At 37.2% G+C, this 26,727-nt stretch overlaps 1 protein-coding gene across 5 annotated transcripts; it reads right to left on the bottom strand.

Moving 5' to 3' along the window:
• Positions 1-474: 474 nt before the first annotated feature.
• On the bottom strand, positions 475-14,346 carry LOC124353497 (protein prune homolog 2). Of its 5 annotated transcripts, none has more exons than XM_046803356.1 (3): positions 14,213-14,346; positions 9,189-9,335; positions 475-3,298 (listed from the first exon to the last, which is right to left on the bottom strand). In XM_046803356.1, the coding sequence occupies exons 2-3, from the start codon at positions 9,324-9,326 to the stop codon at positions 2,129-2,131; spliced, it is 1,308 nt and encodes a 435-aa protein (XP_046659312.1). In that variant the 5' UTR covers positions 9,327-9,335; positions 14,213-14,346; the 3' UTR covers positions 475-2,128. The 5 variants fall into 5 exon arrangements, with proteins under 5 accessions (XP_046659312.1, XP_046659311.1, XP_046659314.1 ...); XM_046803355.1 differs by lacking the exon at positions 14,213-14,346 and adding an exon at positions 13,975-14,090; XM_046803358.1 differs by lacking the exons at positions 9,189-9,335; positions 14,213-14,346 and adding an exon at positions 8,945-9,043.
• Positions 14,347-26,727: the final 12,381 nt, after the last annotated feature.

Raw genomic sequence — 26,727 nt, 5'->3', positions numbered from 1 at the left:
ACTAAAAGTTCCTTTACATACTATAACTTTGTAAAGGTGTTCATTACAAATGGTTTAATATAACATAAAAAGTATTCAACCGATTATATTGTATTAAAAAAAACATCTTTGTGAACGTCCGGAAAATCGGACGTTGGGATCGAACGTGATTTTTTAAAACGTCCGAAAATTCGGACGTTGGGATCGAACACGATCTTACAAAACGTCCGTAAAATCGGACGCTGGGATCAAAAGGGTTAAAGAGTAAAGGGAATTCAAGAATTAATATAAGGTTTGTTTTATGATCTCTTTGGTTTAATCTCAAGGGGGAAAAGATAGAAAAAAGTATTTCCAACAAAGACAAAAATTTGAAATTGCTAGCTAAAGGCGTAACTTTCAATATAATACCTCGTTACCACCTTGTCATTAAATACCTATTTCATTTTTAACAAATAAGAATCGAACAACTAAATAAAGGATAAACAAGAACCAGTGCAAGATTGATATTATTTTATTAATCTATAAGTTTACAAACCCTTCATTACCAGACAGGTTTTAACAACCATAAATAAATATTGCTCTATGTATTATATTACACTCTCATGAGAAAAAATACTGTAATAAAATACAAGACAGTAAAAATATAGTCTATTATGACATGTAACTGACTATACATTTTGAGACAAAGTAGTTTGCACGGCAAGGCAATGGGTTGACTAATGGCACATAACTAAGTGGTTGCAGCTCATTGCCTATGGCTAATATTATCTACATAAGCGTGTGTGCCATTTAAAAACATACTCTAGAACAGTTTGGTATAAGATGAAAATAACAAGTCGAATTCATTTGGGGATTAACCGAGAACAAACAATTTTTGTTTTTACACGACTGAAAATCCTCCAAAATGTAAAGTATTGGATGTTACTTCAGATATTTTATGCACCTTATAATATTGCCTTAAACCAACTTTCATTTCAGAATAATTAAATTATTAGAAAGCAAGCTTATATGATTTTGTGCAGCAAAGTGTTTGTTTTTAAACAAAATATTAAAACACAAGAAATAAATAAATATGGAAGTTTTACTTTTAAAACATTAAACTGTATTTCAATTACCAGCAGTGACAATTGAAAATGAATAAAAACAAAATGATAATAAAACATGTATAAAAACTAGAGAAACCCTCAACACAAAAGTGAAATGTTGAAAATATAAATATGAAAATACTGTTAAATATCCATAAACATATATGATTAAGATATCTTACTCTTTCACAATACAAATTAGGAACATGAATTTTTGAAAATACCTAATGAGACAGGTAGCTGAAATTATTGGAACAACTGTATTGGTGTTCAGGATATATACATTCATGTAACTGATTCAAATTAGGTGGAGAAATTATGTTTAATATTGATCTTAATTGCTGAACATTTGAAAAAATACCTCACAATTCAAAATATAATAGCTGTAAATATAAACTGATGATTTCCTCTATGATGCAAAGAAGTATGACTTAAAATAAGTTAAAAAACACACAATCTTCACATACACAAATGTTGTAAAATGAGATTCAACAGAAATTAAACGACTAAAACATGTACAAATAAATAATCACCAAGTGAGATCAAGATAACTAACTTAAATAGACAAATTATTACATCAAACCAAAATACAAACGACAATAAGTACTAAATCCTAAACTAAAACTTTATTGCAGAACCGTAATATTTTTACCATTAAAAATATAAATTCATTGAAAAAGCTGTGATTAAAAAATTGCCTAATGGTCACAAATCCTATGGTAACAATAAACCTACAGCCCCACTCCTACATTATTTGAATCTCTGATTTATATACAAAAATATTGAATGACTAGTTCGGTTTGATTCAGCAATTACGTGTTATCAGACCTCCAGTGAGCAGTTCCTACAGTACTGTTTCTGTTTGGACGAAACACAACAGACTAAATAGTTTGAGATTCAGCGGTTTTGAAAGACCAACAAAATGAGTGGAATGTTTTGGCTTATTACTAGACTATTATTATTTTCATTAATGAGATTACTTTGGTTCCGGAATGTTCAAAGTCATTCAGCGCAGCGCTATCACGGCGACAAAGGCAGGTACGACAAATTCAACTCCGTTGACTTCATTGTGCGACAGGTTCCACCAACGACTGTTTTATCTGGTCGTACTTCTTGACGCGGTCCGGGATGCTCGCCTGCTCCAGAGGTAACAGTTCCAGCAGTTCTGCCAGGCTGTTGATGAAGTGCAGTTTCTTGCTGAACTTTGTGCTGATGAAAGGTTTGGTCATTAGAACAATAGTCTTCAGCCAGAACGTCGGGTGGACGAGATAAAGCCGCTTCAGGTTCTTGCGGAGTCTCCGATCGATCATCTGGTAGCAGCGTTTCAGCCAGGAGAAAGTCGGCATGCAGTCCTTGGCCGTCCCACCATGCAAATAGACCAGGACGTAGTCTTCCGTGATGAGCTGGTCGAGAGTTGACAGAACATAGAGGAACAGATTGTCCATTACGTAGCTGTAATCGACTCGACCGTGGTGTGGAAGAAAACAAGCACTAAAGACGATTATGGCATTGTGCGATCCTGCATTCAGGTAGCCTCCGTGAGACAAAACACATTTATATGGTTCGATGACTTTCATGTCTATTCTACGTTCAACCCCGGCGACATTACATCTTTGCCAGTTCCGCGATTCGACCCGTTCCTCCTCGGCTGTGAGCTCTGGAATTGGTTCCACTGTCGGAGAGTTATCGAGCTGCTCCAGAATAGAATCTTCCAACTCGTCTGGTGAGTCCATTCCCGGACTTAACAACTCGTCGATGTCCTCATCCGAGATGACGCTGGAAATCTGATCGTCATCCAAACCGTTTAGAATCTCCTTGGGAAGTGGTATTCTTCTCTTTTTCACACTTAACCTTGACGGTGGTTCTCGCTTCAACCGGACGTCTTGGCAATCTGGTGACAGAACTGCTTGGAAGATGGAATGGTCTTCTTCCTCTTCATCACTGAATCCGGTTGCTCCAGAATCCAGCTCTTGAGGTAAGCTTATTCCTGACGCTTCCAAAGTCTGCCTCAGTGCCTTAGGGCTGCTTGGGAAGTCTATAGGTTCGTCAATGTAATTCTCTAATGTTGGAAGGTCCAGATTGAGACTTTCTAGGCTGACAGAAATATCCTTGACCAAGGCGTTGTCCAGATTGTCCAGAGGATGGCTATCCACCGGCTGACAGACTCTGGTGATGCCGTTCTGCACTTTAGAAGCTGTAAGGCTGAGTCGTTTGGCTGGTACCGGGGTGTTCTCCTGCAACCAGCAACAATATGAGCATCTTCTCTATGACATTATTAAGGTAAAAGTTGGCAACCAGCCAAGTCTGGATGAATTACATATTTCTAGAGATATGTATCAAACTAGTTTTACAATATTGGTAATTCTGTATAAGTGGATCTATATCGGACCTGCAAATAATTACCAATATACTGATTTTGATAATTTTATACGCAATCAGTACTTGTTTTGTGTAGAAATGAGATCCTTGAACATTTTTCTACACTTACCATTTGTTAAACATTAGATTTTATCTGCTAAAGTTTAAAAAATATTAAGGCATTTCCAGACATTTTACACTCTCTGTATATAATAAAAAGAAAATTCTATAATAATCTAGAGACCAACAAATTACGTACATTGTTACAGATAGGTTTTACCCAATTACATAGATTTTATTTGGCTGACCATAACTCTGTAATAAAACATAAAAAAATGGTAGTAAAAAGCCTATGTAATCTTTTCTCTGTAAGCTATATTCGAGCTATATTTTAATGTAATAGTTCGCTATTCTTATTGTTTAGATAAAAATAAGAAAATAATTGGTCATGGATAAACCGGCCTATTGATAAGCATTAATGATGTGAACCATCTAATTTTGAGTAAATTTGCTGTAAGAGATATTATTTTCATAAATATTTACACAAATAATAGTACAAAAGTTACAAGGTCAGTAACTTACAGTAAACAAAATAATCAGTAAAAATAATAATAGAAAATAATAAAGAATGTTAACTAGGATTATTCAAATATTAATTAATAATTAACCATTGGTTACTTTATAAGATACTTGAAACTTGCTTATGAATGTAATCTGTATATACTTTCTTAAACTTTCAATAATGTATTGAAAAAAAAAATGAAATTGATGGCATTTTACCAAGTCACTTCAAAATCCTCTAAAAACAAATTTGCTCAGTGTTCGGAAGAGAAAAATTACTAGTCAATATACTGTTATAAATGGGCTTAACCGCTATGAAACTGCCAATAGATTCCACCAAGGAGTTTCCCCTCACCATAGTTCATAGCCAGTTTCCACTTCTTATAGAAACAAGAGATGGTGGATGACAGTCTTTGATACCTAATATATAAACTTACAAATGAAATCTGTTCACTAAATAAAACAATATAAAGCATGGAACATTACATACTAAATATAAATTTATTGTTTATAATTAAAATAGCAGCAGCTGAAACAAAAATAAACCATAAAAGTCCCAACAACATAGCGGGCTATTTCCTGCTGCAGATTTGCAATATATAACAAAGATTCAAAGATTTGCATGTAGATGGTCCGAACATTGCTTTTCCCTCAAAAATACAAAATGGCTGCAACAAGATACATATATCACATGAAAGTACGTAAATACACTACAAAATTAGATAAAATACATGTAGTTTTGTGAGCTGAGAAAGATGTTATTGAGCTACCAATGAGTTAATATTCTTAGATTTTTAAGTAGACCAAGTTTTCCACAAAAATACAAAAAGGCTCTAGGATATCATATGTACCACGTGATGAACGCAATATACACTACATTATGATATGTAACGTAATACATCTGGTTTCATGCACTGAGAAATTTTTTATTGGGCTACTAATAAGTTCTTATTTTTAGATTAACACATAGGCGATAAATTTCCCACAAAAATACAAAACAGCTCCAAGATGACACATATTCCACGAGAAAGTACACAATAAACACTACATAATGATACAATACATCTGGTTTTTGCACTGATCTTAGATTTGCAACACACTCTTGAAATAAAAACAGCTCCAAGATGACACATATTCCACGAGAAAGTACACAATAAACACTACATAATGATACAATACATCTGGTTTTTGCACTGATCTTAGATTTGCAACACACTCTTGAAATAAAAACAGCTCTAAGATGACACATATTCCACGAGAAAGTACACAATAAACACTACATAATGATACAATACATCTGGTTTTTGCACTGATCTTACATTTGCAACACACTCTTGAAATAAAAACAGCTCCAAGATGTTACACATACCAAGTGAGTTTTTTTTTTTTTTTAACCAGCACAGTAAAAGTTTCTCAGAGTATAAAACCAGATGTATTATATGTCATAATGTAGTGTATATAGTGTTCTTTCTCGTGGTGTATGTGTCATCCTGAAGCCATTTTGCATGTTTGAGAACAAAATACAGTTTTTAGCACCTTTCTGCAAAAACTAAGAATTCAAACTCATTGGTAGGCTAATAAAACATTTCTCTGCTCATAAAACCACATGTATTTTGTATCAATAAGCGGTGTATATTGTTTACTTTCACGTGGAATATGTGTCATCCTGAAGCCATTTTGTATTTTTGTGGAAAACTTCTGTCTACATGCAAATCTAAAAATATAAACTTATTACTCACCCAATAAAAAATGTTTCAGCACATGAAATCAGATGTATTAGAAATCAGAAATTCTTTATTACAATGTCTTTGAGAAATATGTAGTGTCAATTTACGATAATTTCATGTCTGTTACATATCATAATGTAGTGTATATTGTGTACTTTCACGTGATATATGTATCATCCTGGAGCCGTTTTGTACTTCTGTGGAAAAATTTAAGTTCGGACCGTCTGTAAATCTTTGTTATGATTTGCTGTCAATAATAGCCAGTTATGATGTTGGGACTTTTATGGTTTATTTTTTTCCAGCTGCTGACAGTTTAATTATAACGATAAATTTATACTTAGTTGTGTAAAGCTCCATAACATAGATTTTTTATTTAGCAAACAGATTTAATGTGTAAGTTTATAGAGTAAGTTTATTTCAATGACAGTAAACCACCATTTTCATCTCTCGCTTCGATAATTGGTGGGAACTGGTTATGAAGTAGGGTGGGGGTAGGGAGGGGAAACTCCTTGGTGGAATCCGTTGGCAGTTTCACACCGGTAGAGGCTTATTGGTTTGTGTAGTTTTACTCATTTTTGTATAATTCAATGTAAACAATAATTTATACACTTACATTTCATAAATTATTTTCTATGCAATATTTAAGCCTGGACAGCCAATAAAATACAAAAATCAACTGCCTTCTCTAAACCTTGACCCTACAAGCTTATTCTTGAAATGCCCTGCTTTCAATAAAAATTCAGATATCCAGGTCACTTTACTAATAGCAACCTAAGCACTGTGTCGCTGTCATCGATCAGCAGTTAGAGGTGGTTGACCTTAGAGAGAGTGGGTCACGTACTCAATAGAAGAAGATAATTGAACAAACTATTTTAAACCCAATTTTTAATTTAAATATTGTGCATCACATATTCAATAGTCAAAGTTGTTGTTCACCCATCAATTTTAATATGATCACAGTGTATGCAACTATTAAGACACACATATTAAGATTAAAAGAGTATTTGGTTAAAAGCAATTAAGTTTTGCCGTGGAAAATAAATAAATAAAAATAAATAAATGGACTGCAGGGAAAACATGTTACAGTTTTTAATGCAAGTTTTCCGTGGGAAATGTTCCTTTTATATATTGTTATTGTATTGATTTATTTATGAATCTCCAAATAAACATACAACATATGAATGGACAAAATGATTTTCTGTACTAAAATAAAAATATAGTTTTAGATTTCTGCAATGTATGAAATACCAGTCTGTGAGTTTGGAAATAACACAATATCAAGCTTGGAGTTGAAAAGATGTTGAAAACAGATTGGTGCCAAAAGGCTAACTTTGCCGTTTTTAATTCTTGATACATTAATTTTGTTACATATTTTTTTTAAATAAATATAATAAGAAATACACACCATACTGTGAAAACTGAATTTTAGAGACATTCTACATAGTTAAATTCTAAAGTTGTTATTTTGAACTCAGAGAATTTCCCACAATACAAGATAATTTATTATTTTTCTATATAATCCTGTATTTCTAAGGCAACAAAAACACACCCCTATTTTTGGTTGAGTTGAAATTAATGTTAAACCTATGCATAGTTAAAAAAAGCACAAGTTGATTACTAAGAGAACCTGTTGTCTTTTGCTAAATATTGACAATACCTAAATGTGCCTATATCATGGAAGTAAAGCATTTCCTGACTAAAATTATAAGGGTTCTTTGAGAGTAGACATCTCCGAGGTCTCACTGATGTCCATTACGTATTGTAAACTATTTTCACTAATCACCTGGGCTATTGAGATTTGGTTGTCCAGTAGAACATGTCCGTGCTCGCTGGGGGTTGACATCTCCGAGGTCTCACTGATGTCCATTACTTATATTCTATTGTAAACTATTTTCACTAATCACCTTAGCTATTGAGATTTGGTTGTCCAGTAGAACATGTCCGTGCTCGCTGGGGGTTGACATCTCCGAGGTCTCACTGATGTCCATTACGTATTGTAAACTATTTTCACTAATCACCTGGGCTAGTAAAATTTGGTTGTCCAGTAGAACATGTCCGTGCTCGCATGGGGTTGACATCTCCGAGGTCTCACTGATGTCCATTACTTATATTCTATTGTAAACTATTTTCACTAATCACCTGGGCTAGTAAGATTTGGTTGTCCAGGAGAACATGTCCGTGCTCGCATGGGGTTGACATCTCCGAGGTCTCACTGATGTCCATTACTTATATTCTATTGTAAACTATTTTCACTAATCACCTGGGCTAGTAAAATTTGGTTGTCCAGGAGAACATGTCCGTGCTCGCATGGGGTTGACATCTCAGAGGTCTCACTGATGTCCATTACTTATATTCTATTGTAAACTATTTTCACTAATCACCTGGGCTAGTAAAATTTGGTTGTCCAGGAGAACATGTCCGTGCTCGCATGGGGTTGACATCTCCGAGGTCTCACTGATGTCCATTACTTATATTCTATTGTAAACTATTTTCACTAATCACCTGGGCTAGTAAGATTTGGTTGTCCAGGAGAACATGTCCGTGCTCGCATGGGGGTTGACATCTCCGAGGTCTCACTGATGTCCATTACTTATATTCTATTGTAAACTATTTTCACTAATCACCTGGGCTAGTAAAATTTGGTTGTCCAGTAGAACATGTCCGTGCTCGCATGGGGTTGACATCTCCGAGGTCTCACTGATGTCCATTACTTATATTCTATTGTAAACTATTTTCACTAATCACCTGGGCTAGTAAGATTTGGTTGTCCAGGAGAACATGTCCGTGCTCGCTGGGTGTAGACATCTCCGAGGTCTCACTGATGTCCATTACTTATATTCTATTGTAAACTATTTTCACTAATCACCTGGGCTAGTAAGATTTGGTTGTCCAGTAGAACATGTCCGTGCTCAATGGGGGTTGACATCTCCGAGGTCTCACTGATGTCCATTACAGTACTTACATTCTATTGTAAACTATTTTCACCAATCACCTGGGCTAGTAAGATTTGGTTGTCCAGTAGAACATGTCCGTGCTCGCTGGGGGTTGACATCTCCGAGGTCTCACTGATGTCCATTATTTACATTCTATTGTAAACTATTTTCACTAATCACCTGGGCTAGTGAGATTTGGTTGTCCAGTAGAACATGTCCGTGCTCGCTGGGTGTAGACATCTCCGAGGTCTCACTGATGTCCATTACTTATATTCTATTGTAAACTATTTTCACTAATCACCTGGGCTAGTGAGATTTGGTTGTCCAGTAGAACATGTCCGTGCTCGCTGGGGGTTGACATCTCCGAGGTCTCACTGATGTCCATTACTTACATTCTATTGTAAACTATTTTTCACTAATCACCTGGGCTAGTGAGATTTGGTTGTCCAGTAGAACATGTCTGTGCTCGCTGGGTGTAGACATCTCCGAGGTCTCACTGATGTCCATTACTTATATTCTATTGTAAACTATTTTTCACTAATCACCTGGGCTAGTGAGATTTGGTTGTCCAGTAGAACATGTCCGTGCTCGCTGGGTGTAGACATCTCTGAGGTCTCACTGATGTCCATTCTGTCACATTCCGGTGAACTTTCGTGTTTTGAAAGATCACTTGAGGTGTTCATTTGTACAGCCTGTAAAATCCCCATTCTAATATTATAATACTATAAATTAATGTTACAGTTTGAAAAACGTAATAAATTAGATTTAGTGTAGGCTTGAACTTTGTTAACAGGTATTTTTTAATAATTTATTTATAATTTAAACGCAACATATTTAAAAACATATATTTTTATTTCGAAAACACATGTTATAATTAAGTGAGAATGGATGAGATACATTTCAAGAGAGAGGCTATCACAATTACATAGGTGAAAAAGTGGGAATGATGCTGAAGGCAACAGCGTAACATAAGAGTAAATATATCATTTAGATACACTGACAGCAATGATTCATTATGCTATATGTACAATTTCATAAAGCAATCTAGCTACTTGGATATTTGAGACGTTTCTGAGGGTAGTTGTTGACCAGGTATAGTAGAGAATTTATAGCATGACCGGTGACTTCGAGATGCGCCGTAGGCAACGACGGCACTAAAGTGGTGGGGGGTGGAGCGGCTCAGTGTGTTGCCGTATTTAGTCTTGTGAACTTCGGTCTCCAGTCTTCTATACATGCCGCCCAAAAAACATTCGCTTGTGCCAATTCACGAGTTGTAATACAATTTGTGAATTAATTGCGTTGTGCTCATTACGTTTTAAGTAAAGAGTTTGAGATGGATCATAATGTAAAAAGTAAAATTGGAGGTAGAAAGGTTATACACGGCCAAGCAAGAGAAGTGCTTCCCATTTTATGAAACGGGAAGCGGAAACCAACACACTTATAAATTTGAAGAAAGTTCAACAGCGTGTCGTAGAGGCAACTGGAATTTCTGAAAGTACGCTGAGACGAATTTTGAAGGAGGAAAAAAAATAAGTCCAATTGGCAATTCTTTTAGTACGCCCAACAAAGTAAGAAAACGCAAACATACTAAAAGTAATCTGGACAATTTTGATTTGGGTGTAGTTCGAAGAACAATAAATAATTTTCATCGACAACGGGGTTTTGTTATGTTAACTATTGCGTGTGGATCGTTGGCGTTATTGTTATTTTAAGTATACATCATTAAATTAACTTGATACAAGTTGGTAGATAAAACTGAGTTTTTTCTTAATCTACTGTGTATATTGACAAATTAGTTTAACCAGTTTTATCTTAATTTTTAATTTAGCAGCTAGGCTATGTCAGTTGAAAATTTTGTAGTGTATAATTGTATCTACTATCGTAAATCCTGAAGCTTACACGGTTAGTATATGATAAATTGAATTTTAATGGCTAACAAAGCGTAACAATTACAATTCTGAACTGTTGTTGTCGTTGCAGATCAAGAATAATATAAATTCCTACCCTTTCCCAATTTATGAGAACCCTTTCTTACCACCAGGTATCTCTACTGCGAACTCTTTAAGAAGGGTGAGCTATGAACACAATTTCGGCAGAACATAGTCATTGTTAAGATCACGTACATCCGGTCCCAATATTTCCAAGATTTCCTGTATTGAATTTTCCATCATAAAAGTCCGTTGCCGTAACTTCAAAAGAGTCTAGAAATGTTCAAATATTCTCAAGGTCTCCTATACTAAATTGCTCATCATAAAAGACCACCGTGGTAAGAACATAAGGGTCTAGAAATGTTGGCAAACACTAAAAAATTCGGCTCCCGCCACCACTATGAGGCGGGAGCCGAAAACTCTCAGTAGGGTTAGTAGCACCGTATTCCCTCCCCTACTTTAGATTGTGCCCCCACGCGCTCCACTCCTCACGCGCATCCCACCGGTCATGCTATAACTTCCCTAGAGTAGTTATATATCTTTGTATCATTCTTGGTCTATATAAATACAAATGAGAAAAATCTGACAACACTATTGTACTATTAAGGTTATCACTTAAACTTCAGTCAGTATGAGATTTGAGATTGAGATCTGCGGTCATCTATATTGACATCAACATAAACTATAATACAGAAGAAAAGGATTAATGATAAAAGTGTAATGGAATGATAGGAAACATTGGGCTTGTCTCATGGGGTTATAACTAGACTTAGGGATTGTGACATTAAGCATCCCTCTATGGTTGTTTGTGGACATGATAATCTGTTCTTTGCCGAAATACGAGGGTTCAGAAAGCTCTCTTTCGCTACCCGTCTTTCTATGTGTAAAGTTATACCATTCTAGATACAGGCCACGTGTGACTACAGCTCGATGCGTACTAAATGTAGTGCCACCACGATTGTGGCTGTAGCCCCGCCCGCCCACTGCTGCACCATTCAAAAACATCTGTTACTTTCTGTAAGGTATCTAAACACTATATCTTCATTCATTAGTTTTTTTTTTAGTGTAGTATAAGTACCTGACTAGATCGTTCATGTTCAATCTGAAATCAACTAGGTGCATATATTTTCTAGGTTGGACAATAATTAATACTATTGAATGAACACACATAGCAGAGCACAAATTGCACTATCTATGGCACTATCTAGAAACCACGGATTGAGATGTAAGAAGTATGGAACCTCTGATAGTTACATGTATTGTGCGATAGCATTCCAAACCAATTAAGTGTAGAAGAATTGTAACTAAACCATTACTCAAAAATAAGTAGTATGTTACATATTCTTGATCACACCAAGAGTACGCCCAGAAACTACGTTGCTGAACCACCCAGATACCCAGACATTAACTTAATTTAATAGACTCTACTTAAGAAATTGAACATTTTCCTGTATAGTAATTTGTCAATTACTAGTAAGGAAGGCCAAACATAGTAATGAAAAGTGACAGCTATAGTGGGAAGGATTGATTTAACGCAAATACTGACTTAAGCTCTATTTTATCTCATGCTTTCATTTAAGATTTCCATGTTTTCCTCTGTGGGCCGTCCCCCTATGGTTGGCATGTTATGGTAATAGCAAGGAAAAATAGTTTACATAGCCATATGACACTGTGCAAAGTTTATAGATTTTATCTGGTATGGTTTGTAAAATATTAAGCTGTACCCATACTTTTCAAACACCTTGTATATGTATACATTTATAACTAAAAATAAGTCTATTTATTTACATTACATATTAAACGAACCTTAACATAAAAACAAGCATCAATAATTAATGTAACTTTATACAAATTTACAATACTATCGCAAGACACACATTCGCATTCATTCAACTTGCATGCAATAGTCCTAAGTACCGCACTACAAAGCCACTAATCGTTATGCCCCCTGAGCCCCCAGCATCAAGGCCCTGACCTCCGTCCCGAAGCGAGCGTGCTTATCGATGGCTCTGATGTTCACAGGTAAAGCATTCCACAATCGACAGGCAGAAACTGTAAACGACTTACTAAAGGTAGTTGTTCAATGAATTGGGATAGATAATACGGATGTACCCCTCCTTGTACTTCGTTCACTTATTTCAGACATAAATCGAAAGTTGTCCCAGTTTGAAAGATAACTGGGACAATTTGTATTTAAAAGAGCGTGCAACAGAATAAGTGAGTGATAGTCTCGAAGGTCTTGTACTTTTAAGATAGATAATTGTTTGAAATAGTGGTTATTGTGTGTTGAAATGAGTAGTGATTACTAAGCAATGTTTTGTGGAATAACATAGGCTAGTTTTGATCAATATTTACATTAGTTTTTATAAGCTAGTCAACTATGTAGGTATAGGTTAGGCCTAATATTAGTACATTGGGTAGACTTTAATAAGTGGCCTACACTCATTATTGAATTGTTTTATTGAATGTTTCAATTGTTTTTTATCAAATAAAAAGCTTGATATTACAATTTATTTAACTTAACACATGATTTCAACTTAGGCTATCAATTATAGTAGTGTTTAATATAAACAAGAAATAATAAATATATAGTAATAAATTTTTAGAGAATTTGTACATTACAATAAATATTGTGTGAGATTTGATGTACTGCAGGGTAGAGCGGCTGTCTGGGGAGAATCACCTCCAGTTCAGAAAAGCGTTTACACACTGCTATTCGGGCAAGCTATAAATACTGTAAAGTTTCTATGATATGTAGGTCTAGGCAAAAGTTGGTTTTGTAATTTTTTAATGTTAATATTACATTTATTTTATTAAAAATTGTAATGTATTATTGTTGTTGTTGTTAATGTATTATAATTCTTATTACAAACGATATACATAACCGGTATATATAAATATTAAATTTGGATGATATATAGAATTGTTCGATAATAATAATCACTTAACGAGTGTAGGCCGCTTATTAAGTGAAATACTTATCAAAAATCTATTATAGGCGATTAACAATGTCAAATAACTATTTTGAATAGTCTGATGAATTGTATTAGTGTTTTTTAATTTTGTGAAACTGTGGTTATTAAAACTGATTTTATGTACTACTTCCGGTTTATTCACTAAAACTAAATTATTTATCACATAACCAATACAAAACTACATTTTCTAAAACTATTAAGTTAACTTTGGAACATTGGGCTATTTCAGAATTTTAAATTAGTTTACTTAGCCTATTTTATTTTAAAAGAATTTCCATTTTCAAAACCAACAGAAATGAGAAGCAGTTGGATTTGTAAACAAATAACATTTCATACTAGTATGTTTCTTGTTCATAACATTCATAACAAAGTAAATAACCCTAGATGTTTAGGCTAACTAATTTAGTATGATTAATAATAGACTTAACCTTTTCAAGCATTTTTAGTTGATTTAGTAAACACTCCTATGACAGTACATAACTTTTATGAAATGACAAATTTTAATTACAAGAACAGTTTGGTTTAGCCTACCTGGACCTGACCTAACAAATTCACTGCAGTAAAACAATCCACCAATCATTTTAAAGAATATGCAGGCAACACCCAATTTATAGTACTATGCATAATGGTTAGCAAAATACAGAGATAATTTAAAAATATACACACCTATGACATAAAATTGTAATGATGTAAATCGGCGAGAAAACAATACATAACAGAAACTAAACTATCAAAATGACGTTTATACTCCTTAGTCAACAACAAAACGAACAAGCCTTTATAAGGCGGAACGCAAAAAGCTATTGTCGCAGCAGCTGATGTATATATAAAAAAAAGTAAAATCAACCATAGAGTAAGGACTTAATAGATTGAAAATGATTTTAAAATATATATGAGTTATAGTCTTACTCAAGCATACATGTAAACCTACTCATCATTAAATCACTTAAGCTCCTTGATTTTTCTTTGCTTATGACCTAGGCGTATAATATACATAATATTTTATACCACCGTGAAGTTAGCGTCACTTTATCGTCCGTTTGTATTCCGTGCAACAATGTTGCAGTCAACAATCTGAAGGCGCTAACAAACATTCAAAATCTAAAATAATAGTGTAAAACGAATTAGTAAAATACGACTTTTCACAAAATCTACACAGTTTTTCGTATTTATTATTTACCACAAAGAATTCCCGATAAATTTATAATAAATAAAAACCCAAATATAATAACTAAAATGTAAAAATGTATCCTTAAAAGGGCGTTCTCAACTTAAAAACCACTCCTGAGACTAAACCAAACAAGTGCCCGCAATGAAACTTTGTACAAAGATGCTCTGTAAGCTGAAATTAAATATACCAACGTCAAAAAGATGGTGTCGGCCGTCAGAGGTCCTATCGTCTAAATTAAATGCACCGTTGGACGGGCGTTCTCGTATAAAAGCCACTCCTGAGACTAAACCAAACAAGTGCCCGTAATGAAACTTTGTACACAGGTGCTCTGTAAGCTGAACTTTAATATACCAACGTCAAAAAGGTGGTGTCGGCCGCCAGAGGTCCTATCGTCTAAATTAAATGCACCGTTGGACGGGCGTTCTCGTATAAAAGTCACTCCTGAGACTTAACCAAACAAGTGCCCGCAATGAAAATTTGTACACAGGTGCCCTGTATGCTGAAAATTTAATACACCAACGTCAAAAAGGTGGTGTCGGCCGTCAGAGGTCCTATCGTCTAAATTAAATGCACCGTTGGACGGGCGTTCTCGTATAAAAGTCACTCCTGAGACTAAACCAAAGAAGTGCCCGCAATGAAAATTTGTACACAGGTGCCCTGTATGCTGAACTTTAATATACCAAGGTCAAAAAGGTGGTATCGGCCGTCAGAGGTCCTATCGTCTAAATTAAATGCACCGTTGGACGGGCGTTCTCGTATAAAAGTCACTCCTGAGACTTAACCAAACAAGTGCCCGTAATGAAAATTTGTACACAGGTGCCCTGTATGCTGAACTTTAATATACCAACGTCAAAAAGGTGGTGTCGGCCGTCAGAGGTCCTATCGTCTAAATTAAATGCACCGTTGGACGGGCGTTCTCGTATAAAAGTCACTCCTGAGACTAAACCAAACAAGTGCCCGCAATGAAAATTTGTACACAGGTGCCCTTTATGGTGTACTTTAATATACAAACGTCAAAAAGGTGGTGTCGGCCGTCAGAGGTCCTATCGTCTAAATTAAATGCACCGTTGGACGGGCGTTCTGGTATAAAAGTGTTTCCTGAGACTAAACCAAACAAGTGCTCGCAATGAAAATTTGTACACAGGTGCCCTGTATGCTGAACTTTAATATACCAACGTCAAAAAGGTGGTGTCGGCCGTCAGAGGTCCTATCGTCTAAATTAAATGCACCGTTGGACGGGCGTTCTCATATAAAAGTCACTCCTAAAACTTAACCAAACAAGTGCCCGTAATGAAAACTTGTACACAGGTGCCCTGTATTCTGAACTTTAATATACCAACGTCAAAAAGGTGGTGTCGGCCGTCAGAGGTCCTATCGTCTAAATTAAATGCACCGTTGGACGGGCGTTCTCATATAAAAGTCACTCCTAACACTTAACCAAACAAGTGCCCGTAATGAAAATTTGTACACAGGTGCCCTGTATTCTGAACTTTAATATACCAACGTCAAAAAGGTGGTGTCGGCCGTCAGAGGTCCTATCGTCTAAATTAAATGCACCGTTGGACGGGCGTTCTCGTATAAAAGTCACTCCTGAGACTAAACCAAAGAAGTGCCCGCAATGAAAATTTGTACACAGGTGCCCTGTATGCTGAACTTTAATATACCAAGGTCAAAAAGGTGGTATCGGCCGTCAGACGTCCTATCGTCTAAATTAAATGCACCGTTGGACGGGCGTTCTCGTATAAAAGTCACTCCTGAGACTAAACCAAACAAGTGCCCGCAATGAAAATTTGTACACAGGTGCCCTTTATGGTGTCCTTTAATATACCAAGGTCAAAAAGGTGGTGTCGGCCGTCAGAGGTCCTATCGTCTAAATTAAATGCACCGTTGGACGGGCGTTCTCGTATAAAAGTCACTCCTGAGACTAAACCAAACAAGTGCTCGCAATGAAAATTTGTACACCGGTGCCCTGTATGCTGAACTTTAATATACCAACGTCAAAAAGGTGGTGTCGGCCGTCAGAGGTCCTATCGTCTAAATTAAATGCACCGTTGGACGGGCGTTCTCATATAAAAGTCACTCCTAAAACTTAACCAAACAAGTGCCCGTAATGAAAATTTGTACACAGGTGCCCTGTATTCTGAACTTTAATATACCAACGTCAAAAAGGTGGTGTCGGCCGTCAGAGGTCCTATCGTCTAAATTAAATGCACCGTTGGACGGTCGTTCTCGTATAAAAGCCACTCCTGAGACTAAACCAAACAAGTGCCCGTAATGAAAATTTGTAAACAGGTGCTCTGTATGCTGAAATTTAATATACCACCGTCAAAAAGGTGGTGTCGGCCGTCAGATGTCCTATCGTCTAAATTAAATGCACCGTTGGACGGGCGTTCTCGTATAAAAGTCACTCCTGAGACTAAACCAAACAAGTGCCCGCAATGAAAATTTGTACACAGGTGCCCTGTATGCTGAACTTTAATATACCAAGGTCAAAAAGGTGGTGTCGGCCGTCAGAGGTCCTATCGTCTAAATTAAATGCACCGTTGGACGGGCGTTCTCGTATAAAAGTCACTCCTGAGACTTAACCAAACAAGTGCCCGCAATGAAAATTTGTACACAGGTGCCCTGTATGCTGAACTTTAATATACCAAGGTCAAAAAGGTGGTGTCGGCCGTCAGAGGTCCTATCGTCTAAATTAAATGCACCGTTGGACGGGCGTTCTCGTATAAAAGTCACTCCTGAGACTAAACCAAACAAGTGCCCGCAATGAAAATTTGTACACAGGTGCCCTTTATGGTGTACTTTAATATACAAACGTCAAAAAGGTGGTGTCGGCCGTCAGAGGTCCTATCGTCTAAATTAAATGCACCGTTGGACGGGCGTTCTGGTATAAAAGTGTTTCCTGAGACTAAACCAAACAAGTGCTCGCAATGAAAATTTGTACACAGGTGCCCTGTATGCTGAACTTTAATATACCAACGTCAAAAAGGTGGTGTCGGCCGTCAGAGGTCCTATCGTCTAAATTAAATGCACCGTTGGACGGGCGTTCTCGTATAACAGTTACTCCTGAGACTAAACCAAACAAGTGCCCGCAATGAAAATTTGTACACAGGTGCCCTGTATGCTGAACTTTAATATACCAACGTCAAAAAGGTGGTGTCGGCCGTCAGAGGTCCTATCGTCTAAATTAAATGCACCGTTGGACGGGCGTTCTCGTATAAAAGTCACTCCTGAGACTAAACCAAACAAGTGCCCGCAATGAAAATTTGTACACAGGTGCCCTGTATGCTGAACTTTAATATACCAACGTCAAAAAGGTGGTGTCGGCCGTCAGAGGTCCTATCGTCTAAATTAAATGCACCGTTGGACGGGCGTTCTCGTATAAAAGTCACTCCTGAGACTAAACCAAACAAGTGCCCGCAATGAAAATTTGTACACAGGTGCCCTGTATGCTGAACTTTAATATACCAACGTCAAAAAGGTGGTGTCGGCCGTCAGAGGTCCTATCGTCTAAATTAAATGCACCGTTGGACGGGCGTTCTCGTATAAAAGTCACTCCTGAGACTAAACCAAACAAGTGCCCGCAATGAAAATTTGTACACAGGTGCCCTGTATGCTGAACTTTAATATACCAACGTCAAAAAGGTGGTGTCGGCCGTCAGAGGTCCTATCGTCTAAATTAAATGCACCGTTGGACGGGCGTTCTCGTATAAAAGTCACTCCTGAGACTAAACCAAACAAGTGCCCGCAATGAAAATTTGTACACAGGTGCCCTGTATGCTGAACTTTAATATACCAACGTCAAAAAGGTGGTGTCGGCCGTCAGAGGTCCTATCGTCTAAATTAAATGCACCGTTGGACGGGCGTTCTGGTATAAAAGTGTTTCCTGAGACTAAACCAAACAAGTGCTCGCAATGAAAATTTGTACACAGGTGCCCTGTATGCTGAACTTTAATATACCAACGTCAAAAAGGTGGTGTCGGCCGTCAGAGGTCCTATCGTCTAAATTAAATGCACCGTTGGACGGGCGTTCTCATATAAAAGTCACTCCTAAAACTTAACCAAACAAGTGCCCGTAATGAAAATTTGTACACAGGTGCCCTGTATTCTGAACTTTAATATACCAACGTCAAAAAGGTGGTGTCGGCCGTCAGAGGTCCTATCGTCTAAATTAAATGCACCGTTGGACGGGCGTTCTCGTATAAAAGTTACTCCTGAGACTAAACCAAACAAGTGCCCGCAATGAAAATTTGTACACAGGTGCCCTGTATGCTGAACTTTAATATACCAACGTCAAAAAGGTGGTGTCGGCCGTCAGAGGTCCTATCGTCTAAATTAAATGCACCGTTGGACGGGCGTTCTCGTATAAAAGTCCACTCCTGAGACTAAACCAAACAAGTGCCCGCAATGAAAATTTGTACACAGGTGCCCTGTATGCTGAACTTTAATATACCAACGTCAAAAAGGTGGTGTCGGCCGTCAGAGGTCCTATCGTCTAAATTAAATGCACCGTTGGACGGGCGTTCTCGTATAAAAGTCACTCCTGAGACTAAACCAAACAAGTGCCCGCAATGAAAATTTGTACACAGGTGCCCTGTATGCTGAACTTTAATATACCAACGTCAAAAAGGTGGTGTCGGCCGTCAGAGGTCCTATCGTCTAAATTAAATGCACCGTTGGACGGGCGTTCTCGTATAAAAGTGTCACTCCTGAGACTAAAACCAAACAAGTGCCCGCAATGAAAATTTGTACACAGGTGCCCTGTATGCTGAACTTTAATATACCAACGTCAAAAAGGTGGTGTCGGCCGTCAGAGGTCCTATCGTCTAAATTAAATGCACCGTTGGACGGGCGTTCTCGTATAAAAGTCACTCCTGAGACTAAACCAAACAAGTGCCCGCAATGAAAATTTGTACACAGGTGCCCTGTATGCTGAACTTTAATATACCAACGTCAAAAAGGTGGTGTCGGCCGTCAGAGGTCCTATCGTCTAAATTAAATGCACCGTTGGACGGGCGTTCTCGTATAAAAGTCACTCCTGAGACTAAACCAAACAAGTGCCCGCAATGAAAATTTGTACACAGGTGCCCTGTATGCTGAACTTTAATATACCAACGTCAAAAAGGTGGTGTCGGCCGTCAGAGGTCCTATCGTCTAAATTAAATGCACCGTTGGACGGGCGTTCTCGTATAAAAGTCACTCCTGAGACTAAACCAAACAAGTGCCCGCAATGAAAATTTGTACACAGGTGCCCTGTATGCTGAACTTTAATATACCAACGTCAAAAAGGTGGTGTCGGCCGTCAGAGGTCCTATCGTCTAAATTAAATGCACCGTTGGACGGGCGTTCTCGTATAAAAGTCACTCCTGAGACTTAAAACTAAACCAAACAAGTGCCGCAATGAAAATTTGTACACAGGTGCCCTGTATGCTGAACTTTAATATACCAACGTCAAAAAGGTGGTGTCGGCCGTCAGAGGTCCTATCGTCTAAATTAAATGCACCGTTGGACGGGCGTTCTGGTATAAAAGTGTTTCCTGAGACTAAACCAAACAAGTGCTCGCAATGAAAATTTGTACACAGGTGCCCTGTATGCTGAACTTTAATATACCAACGTCAAAAAGGTGGTGTCGGCCGTCAGAGGTCCTATCGTCTAAATTAAATGCATCGTTGGACGGGCGTTCTCATATAAAAGTCACCACTAAAACTTAACCAAACAAGTGCCCGTAATGAAAATTTGTACACAGGTGCCCTGTATTCTGAACTTTAATATACCAACGTCAAAAAGGTGGTGTCGGCCGTCAGAGGTCCTATCGTCTAAATTAAATGCACCGTTGGACGGGCGTTCTCGTATAACAGTTACTCCTGAGACTAAACCAAACAAGTGCCCGCAATGAAAATTTGTACACAGGTGCCCTGTATGCTGAACTTTAATATACCAACGTCAAAAAGGTGGTGTCGGCCGTCAGAGGTCCTATCGTCTAAATTAAATGCACCGTTGGACGGGCGTTCTCGTATAAAAGCCACTCCTGAGACTAAACCAAACAAGTGCCCGTAAAGAAAATTTGTACACAGGTGCCCTGTATGCTGAACTTTAATATACCAACGTCAAAAAGGTGGTGTCGGCCGTCAGAGGTCCTATCGTCTAAATTAAATGCACCGTTGGACGGGCGTTCTCGTATAAAAGTCACTCCTGAGACTAAACCAAACAAGTGCCCGCAATGAAAATTTGTACACAGGTGCCCTGTATGGTGAACTTTAATATACAAACGTCAAAAAGGTGGTGTCGGCCGTCAGAGGTCCTATCGTCTAAATTAAATGCACCGTTGGACGGGCGTTCTGGTATAAAAGTGTTTCCTGAGACTAAACCAAACAAGTGCTCGCAATGAAAATTTGTACACAGGTGCCCTGTATGCTGAACTTTAATATACCAACGTCAAAAAGGTGGTGTCGGCCGTCAGAGGTCCTATCGTCTAAATTAAATGCACCGTTGGACGGGCGTTCTCATATAAAAGTCACTCCTAAAACTTAACCAAACAAGTGCCCGTAATGAAAATTTGTACACAGGTGCCCTGTATGCTGAACTTTAATATACCAACGTCAAAAAGGTGGTGTCGGCCGTCAGAGGTCCTATCGTCTAAATTAAATGCACCGTTGGACGGGCGTTCTCGTATAAAAGTTACTCCTGAGACTAAACCAAACAAGTGCCCGCAATGAAAATTTGTACACAGGTGCCCTGTATGCTGAACTTTAATATACCAAGGTCAAAAAGGTGGTGTCGGCCGTCAGAGGTCCTATCGTCTAAATTAAATGCACCGTTGGACGGGCGTTCTCGTATAAAAGCCACTCCTGAGACTAAACCAAACAAGTGCCCGTAACGAAAATTTGTACACAGGTGCTCTGTAAGCTGAACTTTAATATACCAACGTCAAAAAGGTGGTGTTGGCCGTCAGAGGTCCTATCGTCTAAATTAAATGCACCGTTGGACGGGCGTTCTCGTATAAAAGTCACTCCTGAGACTTAACCAAACAAGTGCCCGCAATGAAAATTTGTACACAGGTGCCCTGTATGCTGAACTTTAATATACCAACGTCAAAAAGGTGGTGTCGGCCGTCAGAGGTCCTATCGTCTAAATTAAATGCACCGTTGGACGGGCGTTCTGGTATAAAAGTGTTTCCTGAGACTAAACCAAACAAGTGCTCGCAATGAAAATTTGTACACAGGTGCCCTGTATGCTGAACTTTAATATACCAACGTCAAAAAGGTGGTGTGTCGGCCGTCAGAGGTCCTATCGTCTAAATTAAATGCATCGTTGGACGGGCGTTCTCATATAAAAGTCACTCCTAAAACTTAACCAAACAAGTGCCCGTAATGAAAATTTGTACACAGGTGCCCTGTATTCTGAACTTTAATATACCAACGTCAAAAAGGTGGTGTCGGCCGTCAGAGGTCCTATCGTCTAAATTAAATGCACCGTTGGACGGGCGTTCTCGTATAACAGTTACTCCTGAGACTAAACCAAACAAGTGCCCGCAATGAAAATTTGTACACAGGTGCCCTGTATGCTGAACTTTAATATACCAACGTCAAAAAGGTGGTGTCGGCCGTCAGAGGTCCTATCGTCTAAATTAAATGCACCGTTGGACGGGCGTTCTCGTATAAAAGCCACTCCTGAGACTAAACCAAACAAGTGCCCGTAAAGAAAATTTGTACACAGGTGCTCTGTATGCTGAACTTTAATATACCAACGTCAAAAAGGTGGTGTCGGCCGTCAGAGGTCCTATCGTCTAAATTAAATGCACCGTTGGACGGGCGTTCTCGTATAAAAGTCACTCCTGAGACTAAACCAAACAAGTGCCCGCAATGAAAATTTGTACACAGGTGCCCTTTATGGTGTACTTTAATATACAAACGTCAAAAAGGTGGTGTCGGCCGTCAGAGGTCCTATCGTCTAAATTAAATGCACCGTTGGACGGGCGTTCTGGTATAAAAGTGTTTCCTGAGACTAAACCAAACAAGTGCTCGCAATGAAAATTTGTACACAGGTGCCCTGTATGCTGACCTTTAATATTCCAACGTCAAAAAGGTGGTGGTGTCGGCCGTCAGAGGTCCTATCTTCTAAATTAAATGCACCGTTGGACGGGCGTTCTCATATAAAAGTCACTCCTAAAACTTAACCAAACAAGTGCCCGCAATGAAAATTTGTACACAGGTGCTCTGTAAGCTGAACTTTAATATACCAACGTCAAAAAGGTGGTGTCGGCCGTCAGAGGTCCTATCGTCTTAATTAAATGCACCGTTGGACGGGCGTTCTCGTATTGAAAGTAAATAAAAATAAATCAAGTGTGTTTTGTTACTAAATGGATTATTTATCTCAGTTAGTGCTGATTATATTCAACTGCAGTGCTACAAGCTTTTTAGGAGTTTTACAAGCATGTATTGAAAGTAAATAAAAATAAATCAAGAGTGTTTTGTTACTAAATGGATTATTTATCTCAGTAAGTGCTGATTATATTCAACTGCAGTGCTACAAGCTTTTTAGGAGTTTTACAAGCATGTATTGAAAGTAAATAAAAATAAATCAAGAGTGTTTTGTTACTAAATGGATTATTTATCTCAGTAAGTGCTGATTATATTCAACTGCAGTGCTACAAGCTTTTTAGGAGTTTTACAAGCATGTATTGAAAGTAAATAAAAATAAATCAAGAGTGTTTTGTTACTAAATGGATTATTTATCTCAGTAAGTGCTGATTATATTCAACTGCAGTGCTACAAGCTTTTTAGGAGTTTTACAAGCATGTATTGAAAGTAAATAAAAATAAATCAAGAGTGTTTTGTTACCAAATGGATTATTTATCCCAGTAAGTGCTGATTATATTCAACTGCAGTGCTACAAGCTTTTTAGGAGTTTTACTAGCATGTATTGAAAGTAAATAAAAATTAATATATTATATATTATTATACACTTTATTATAAGTAAAGTGCATTATAATATACATATTTTTCAGCAAATGCTACAGAATAAGGAAATAATAATTACAATTACTAATTGTTGCCTGTTGAAAAGTTAACGGTTTTAATTTTTTGTTAATATCTTTTACATTTAGTATAGCCTTTACTAAACTCACTCAAATAAAATTACAGAATAAAGACAAATTTATTACAGATAAAAAAATACATACAACTTGGTCATTAGTTTTTAGCAAAAAACAGGATAAAAAAAGTGTGTTGTTTGCTTTTCCTAAAACTCTGGCATATTTGAACAATTATTTTAACAGATGAGTTTTATAGCAACCAAAAAGAATCATTGGTATATTTAGGTATATTTTCATGATTTAAAAAGCTAAAAATCTTTAACACCAAAAAAAATAACTTGCGTAAAGAGTGACTCCCATAAGAAACATTGATTCCAGCTGACGATATGCATATATAAAATTATCTGTAGTCTAGCCACACTCTAGTTAAGATGGTATTAAAATTCAAAATAATCTTTATTTATAGATTGTACATCAATACAAAGAATGATATCATATGTCAAATGCTAATCTAAAAGAACTAAATATACTACACATTTAATAAGACAGCATTTAATTTTGTCCGAAAATTATTTGCATTGGAATAAGGTGAACGGTAGACACCAGCAAGTACAAACTGGAAAGAGTCCAATTTACATTCAGCCAGACAACATTCAAATTCTTTTTCAGTATTAAGACTATTAATTGAAAGTGTATTTAATCCTTCAACCGTTACATTGTACTTTGATAATATGATAACTCCACTACTACTATAATCCTTTTGTGAAAAAAATTATCTTAAATAGTATCTAGAAATATTGAGCCGTTCTAATTCAATACTTGTCATTTTGTGTTCTCAAAGGACAACTATATCAGGGTTAATTTCTTGGAGTGTCACTTCTAATGCTTCAATTCTAGTTGGTAAATTCTGGATATTTTGATGGAATATTTTCAAAAAAGAACTTTTTTCAACTTTGGCTTGCTCTTTGGCTTATGCTGTATGTTGTGATACTGGTTCCCCTTGGTTTGTTGGTTATTTGCATGTTGTATTTTTATGTAATTTTATATGTGTTTGTAAATGTTATTAGTCATATCCTTCTATATATCTCTCTACTGTGTATAATTGAGTGTAGAGTGTGTAGTTTCTTTAAAATGTGACACCCTGAAAGAAAGTTTTTAAACTAGCTGTGACTTTTGAGTTTTGGATACAATTAAAGTTGAATAGCATACTGGTGAATTGTCATTTTCTAGCTTCCTAATGAAGTATTCTTGATCCTCCAATATTTGGTGGATAACTATAGAACTTATTTTATGAAAGTACATATACTATGAAATTAATCATAATGTTTACAGGCTATACAATTCTGTCTACTGGAGACATTGTCAATACTAAATGTAACTTTTAAACTGTTTTCTGTGTAGGCACCCAGTTTGGTACCGTGGTCACGCTGTTCGTAGCCGGGTATCTGACTGCAGGTCCATGGGGTTGGCCCAGTATCTTTTACAGAACTGGACTGTGTGGTGTGTTGTGGGCAGTGGCCTGGCTATTTTTAGGTGCCAATTCCCCGGGACACCCATCCTTCCATCAGTGACAGCGAGCGGGAATACATCAAGGCAGCCTTTGTTAGCAGCTCAGATCAAAGCAGTGTAAGTAATTCAAATATATTTTTTCTGTCTACTTAAAGCTCAATATGTACATAAAGTATCGCCAAATTATTCTCTACACTATTACCCTGTTGTCAGTTTGGGAAATCCAAAACTGAAGAATATGTGCATCAGTGACAAATTTGGTCGCCCAGATTTGTTTTTGCTATACCCAGTATAGATTCTACTGGCAGGCAAGCTAGGGGTGTACCCTACTGGGGTATCACGTTGGGTTTAGTAAAAGACAAAGCTACATGCAGACCAAAAGTCCAAGAGGTTACATAGCCCAAGGTCCTTCTCATGAAAGGCTGAATGGAAGACCACACATGTTATGTCAAGGCAACAAAAGGGCTCAAGACAATATTTATTTTGCAAGGAGAATGGAGTAACAAAAGGAACCATCTACAAGTACTGGACAGTGACTCCACCGTCCCAAACTAGTGATTGCTTTGAGGCTAACAACACCCAGCTCAATTTCTAGAATTTGCTTTTCTAGAAATGATGCTGTACCATTCACATTGCTATTATTAACTGTAACATGTATGGGGGCTATTTGGAAAGTATCCTATGTTCGATGATTACTCCTTATCTACAACCGCTATTGTTGTCAGATTCAGCATTTACTATCTTTATATACTTCTACTTGCTCTGAGAATAGCTTCCATTCATACCTTTAATAAATTGGTTGTTAGTCAGTGTTCAGTCTGCAGTTTCTCTAGCCTTCATCAGATTTAAAAAAACAAGATGGAACTTGAAGATTAGCATCGTTTTGGTTCAAACCCAGGAGGATGTGTGCATAGACCAGTCAAATGATCTAGCAAGCCTTTCAGGGGAAAGGCATGACTCCAACTTCCATAAATTACTGGATCATCCATTTAAAAAATGCCCGTGTTTTGGTTGAAAGTGATCTACCAGCTACGTTCTGGTCAACCTTCCTTAACGCTAACCCACAAAATAATCAAACGTGTGAGGTTTGTGATAAAACCGGACAATCGCTTAGCAGTGCATGATATGGAGGAAGATTGGGATGTATGAGATCCTGAATTCTGTCTGAGGAATTACGTTTGAAATGAGTGAATGTAAATTTCATCCCAAAATTGCTCATAAAAAAAAGGAAATTGCACAAGACATGTATGAAACCATAACAAATGACTCTGACATCTAACTGTTCCTGAAATTGAAGGCAGAACTTGTAAAATCCCGAGGGTAGATTTTACAACTTATTTTTCAAAGTGAAAGGTTCGTTTGAAGAAGTGCATTATGTCTAATGGAATTTACTTTGAGGAAGACTAAAGTTTGGTTGTGATTGGTAAGCTAGTTTTCTGAAATATCAGACTTGTCAACTTGTGTCCC

Source organism: Homalodisca vitripennis, chromosome 2, assembly GCF_021130785.1.
Source record: "Homalodisca vitripennis isolate AUS2020 chromosome 2, UT_GWSS_2.1, whole genome shotgun sequence".
Classification (NCBI taxonomy): Eukaryota; Metazoa; Arthropoda; class Insecta; order Hemiptera; family Cicadellidae; genus Homalodisca; species Homalodisca vitripennis.
Note: the sequence above shows the minus strand (reverse complement) of the source record. Positions and strands in the feature narration are given on the sequence as shown.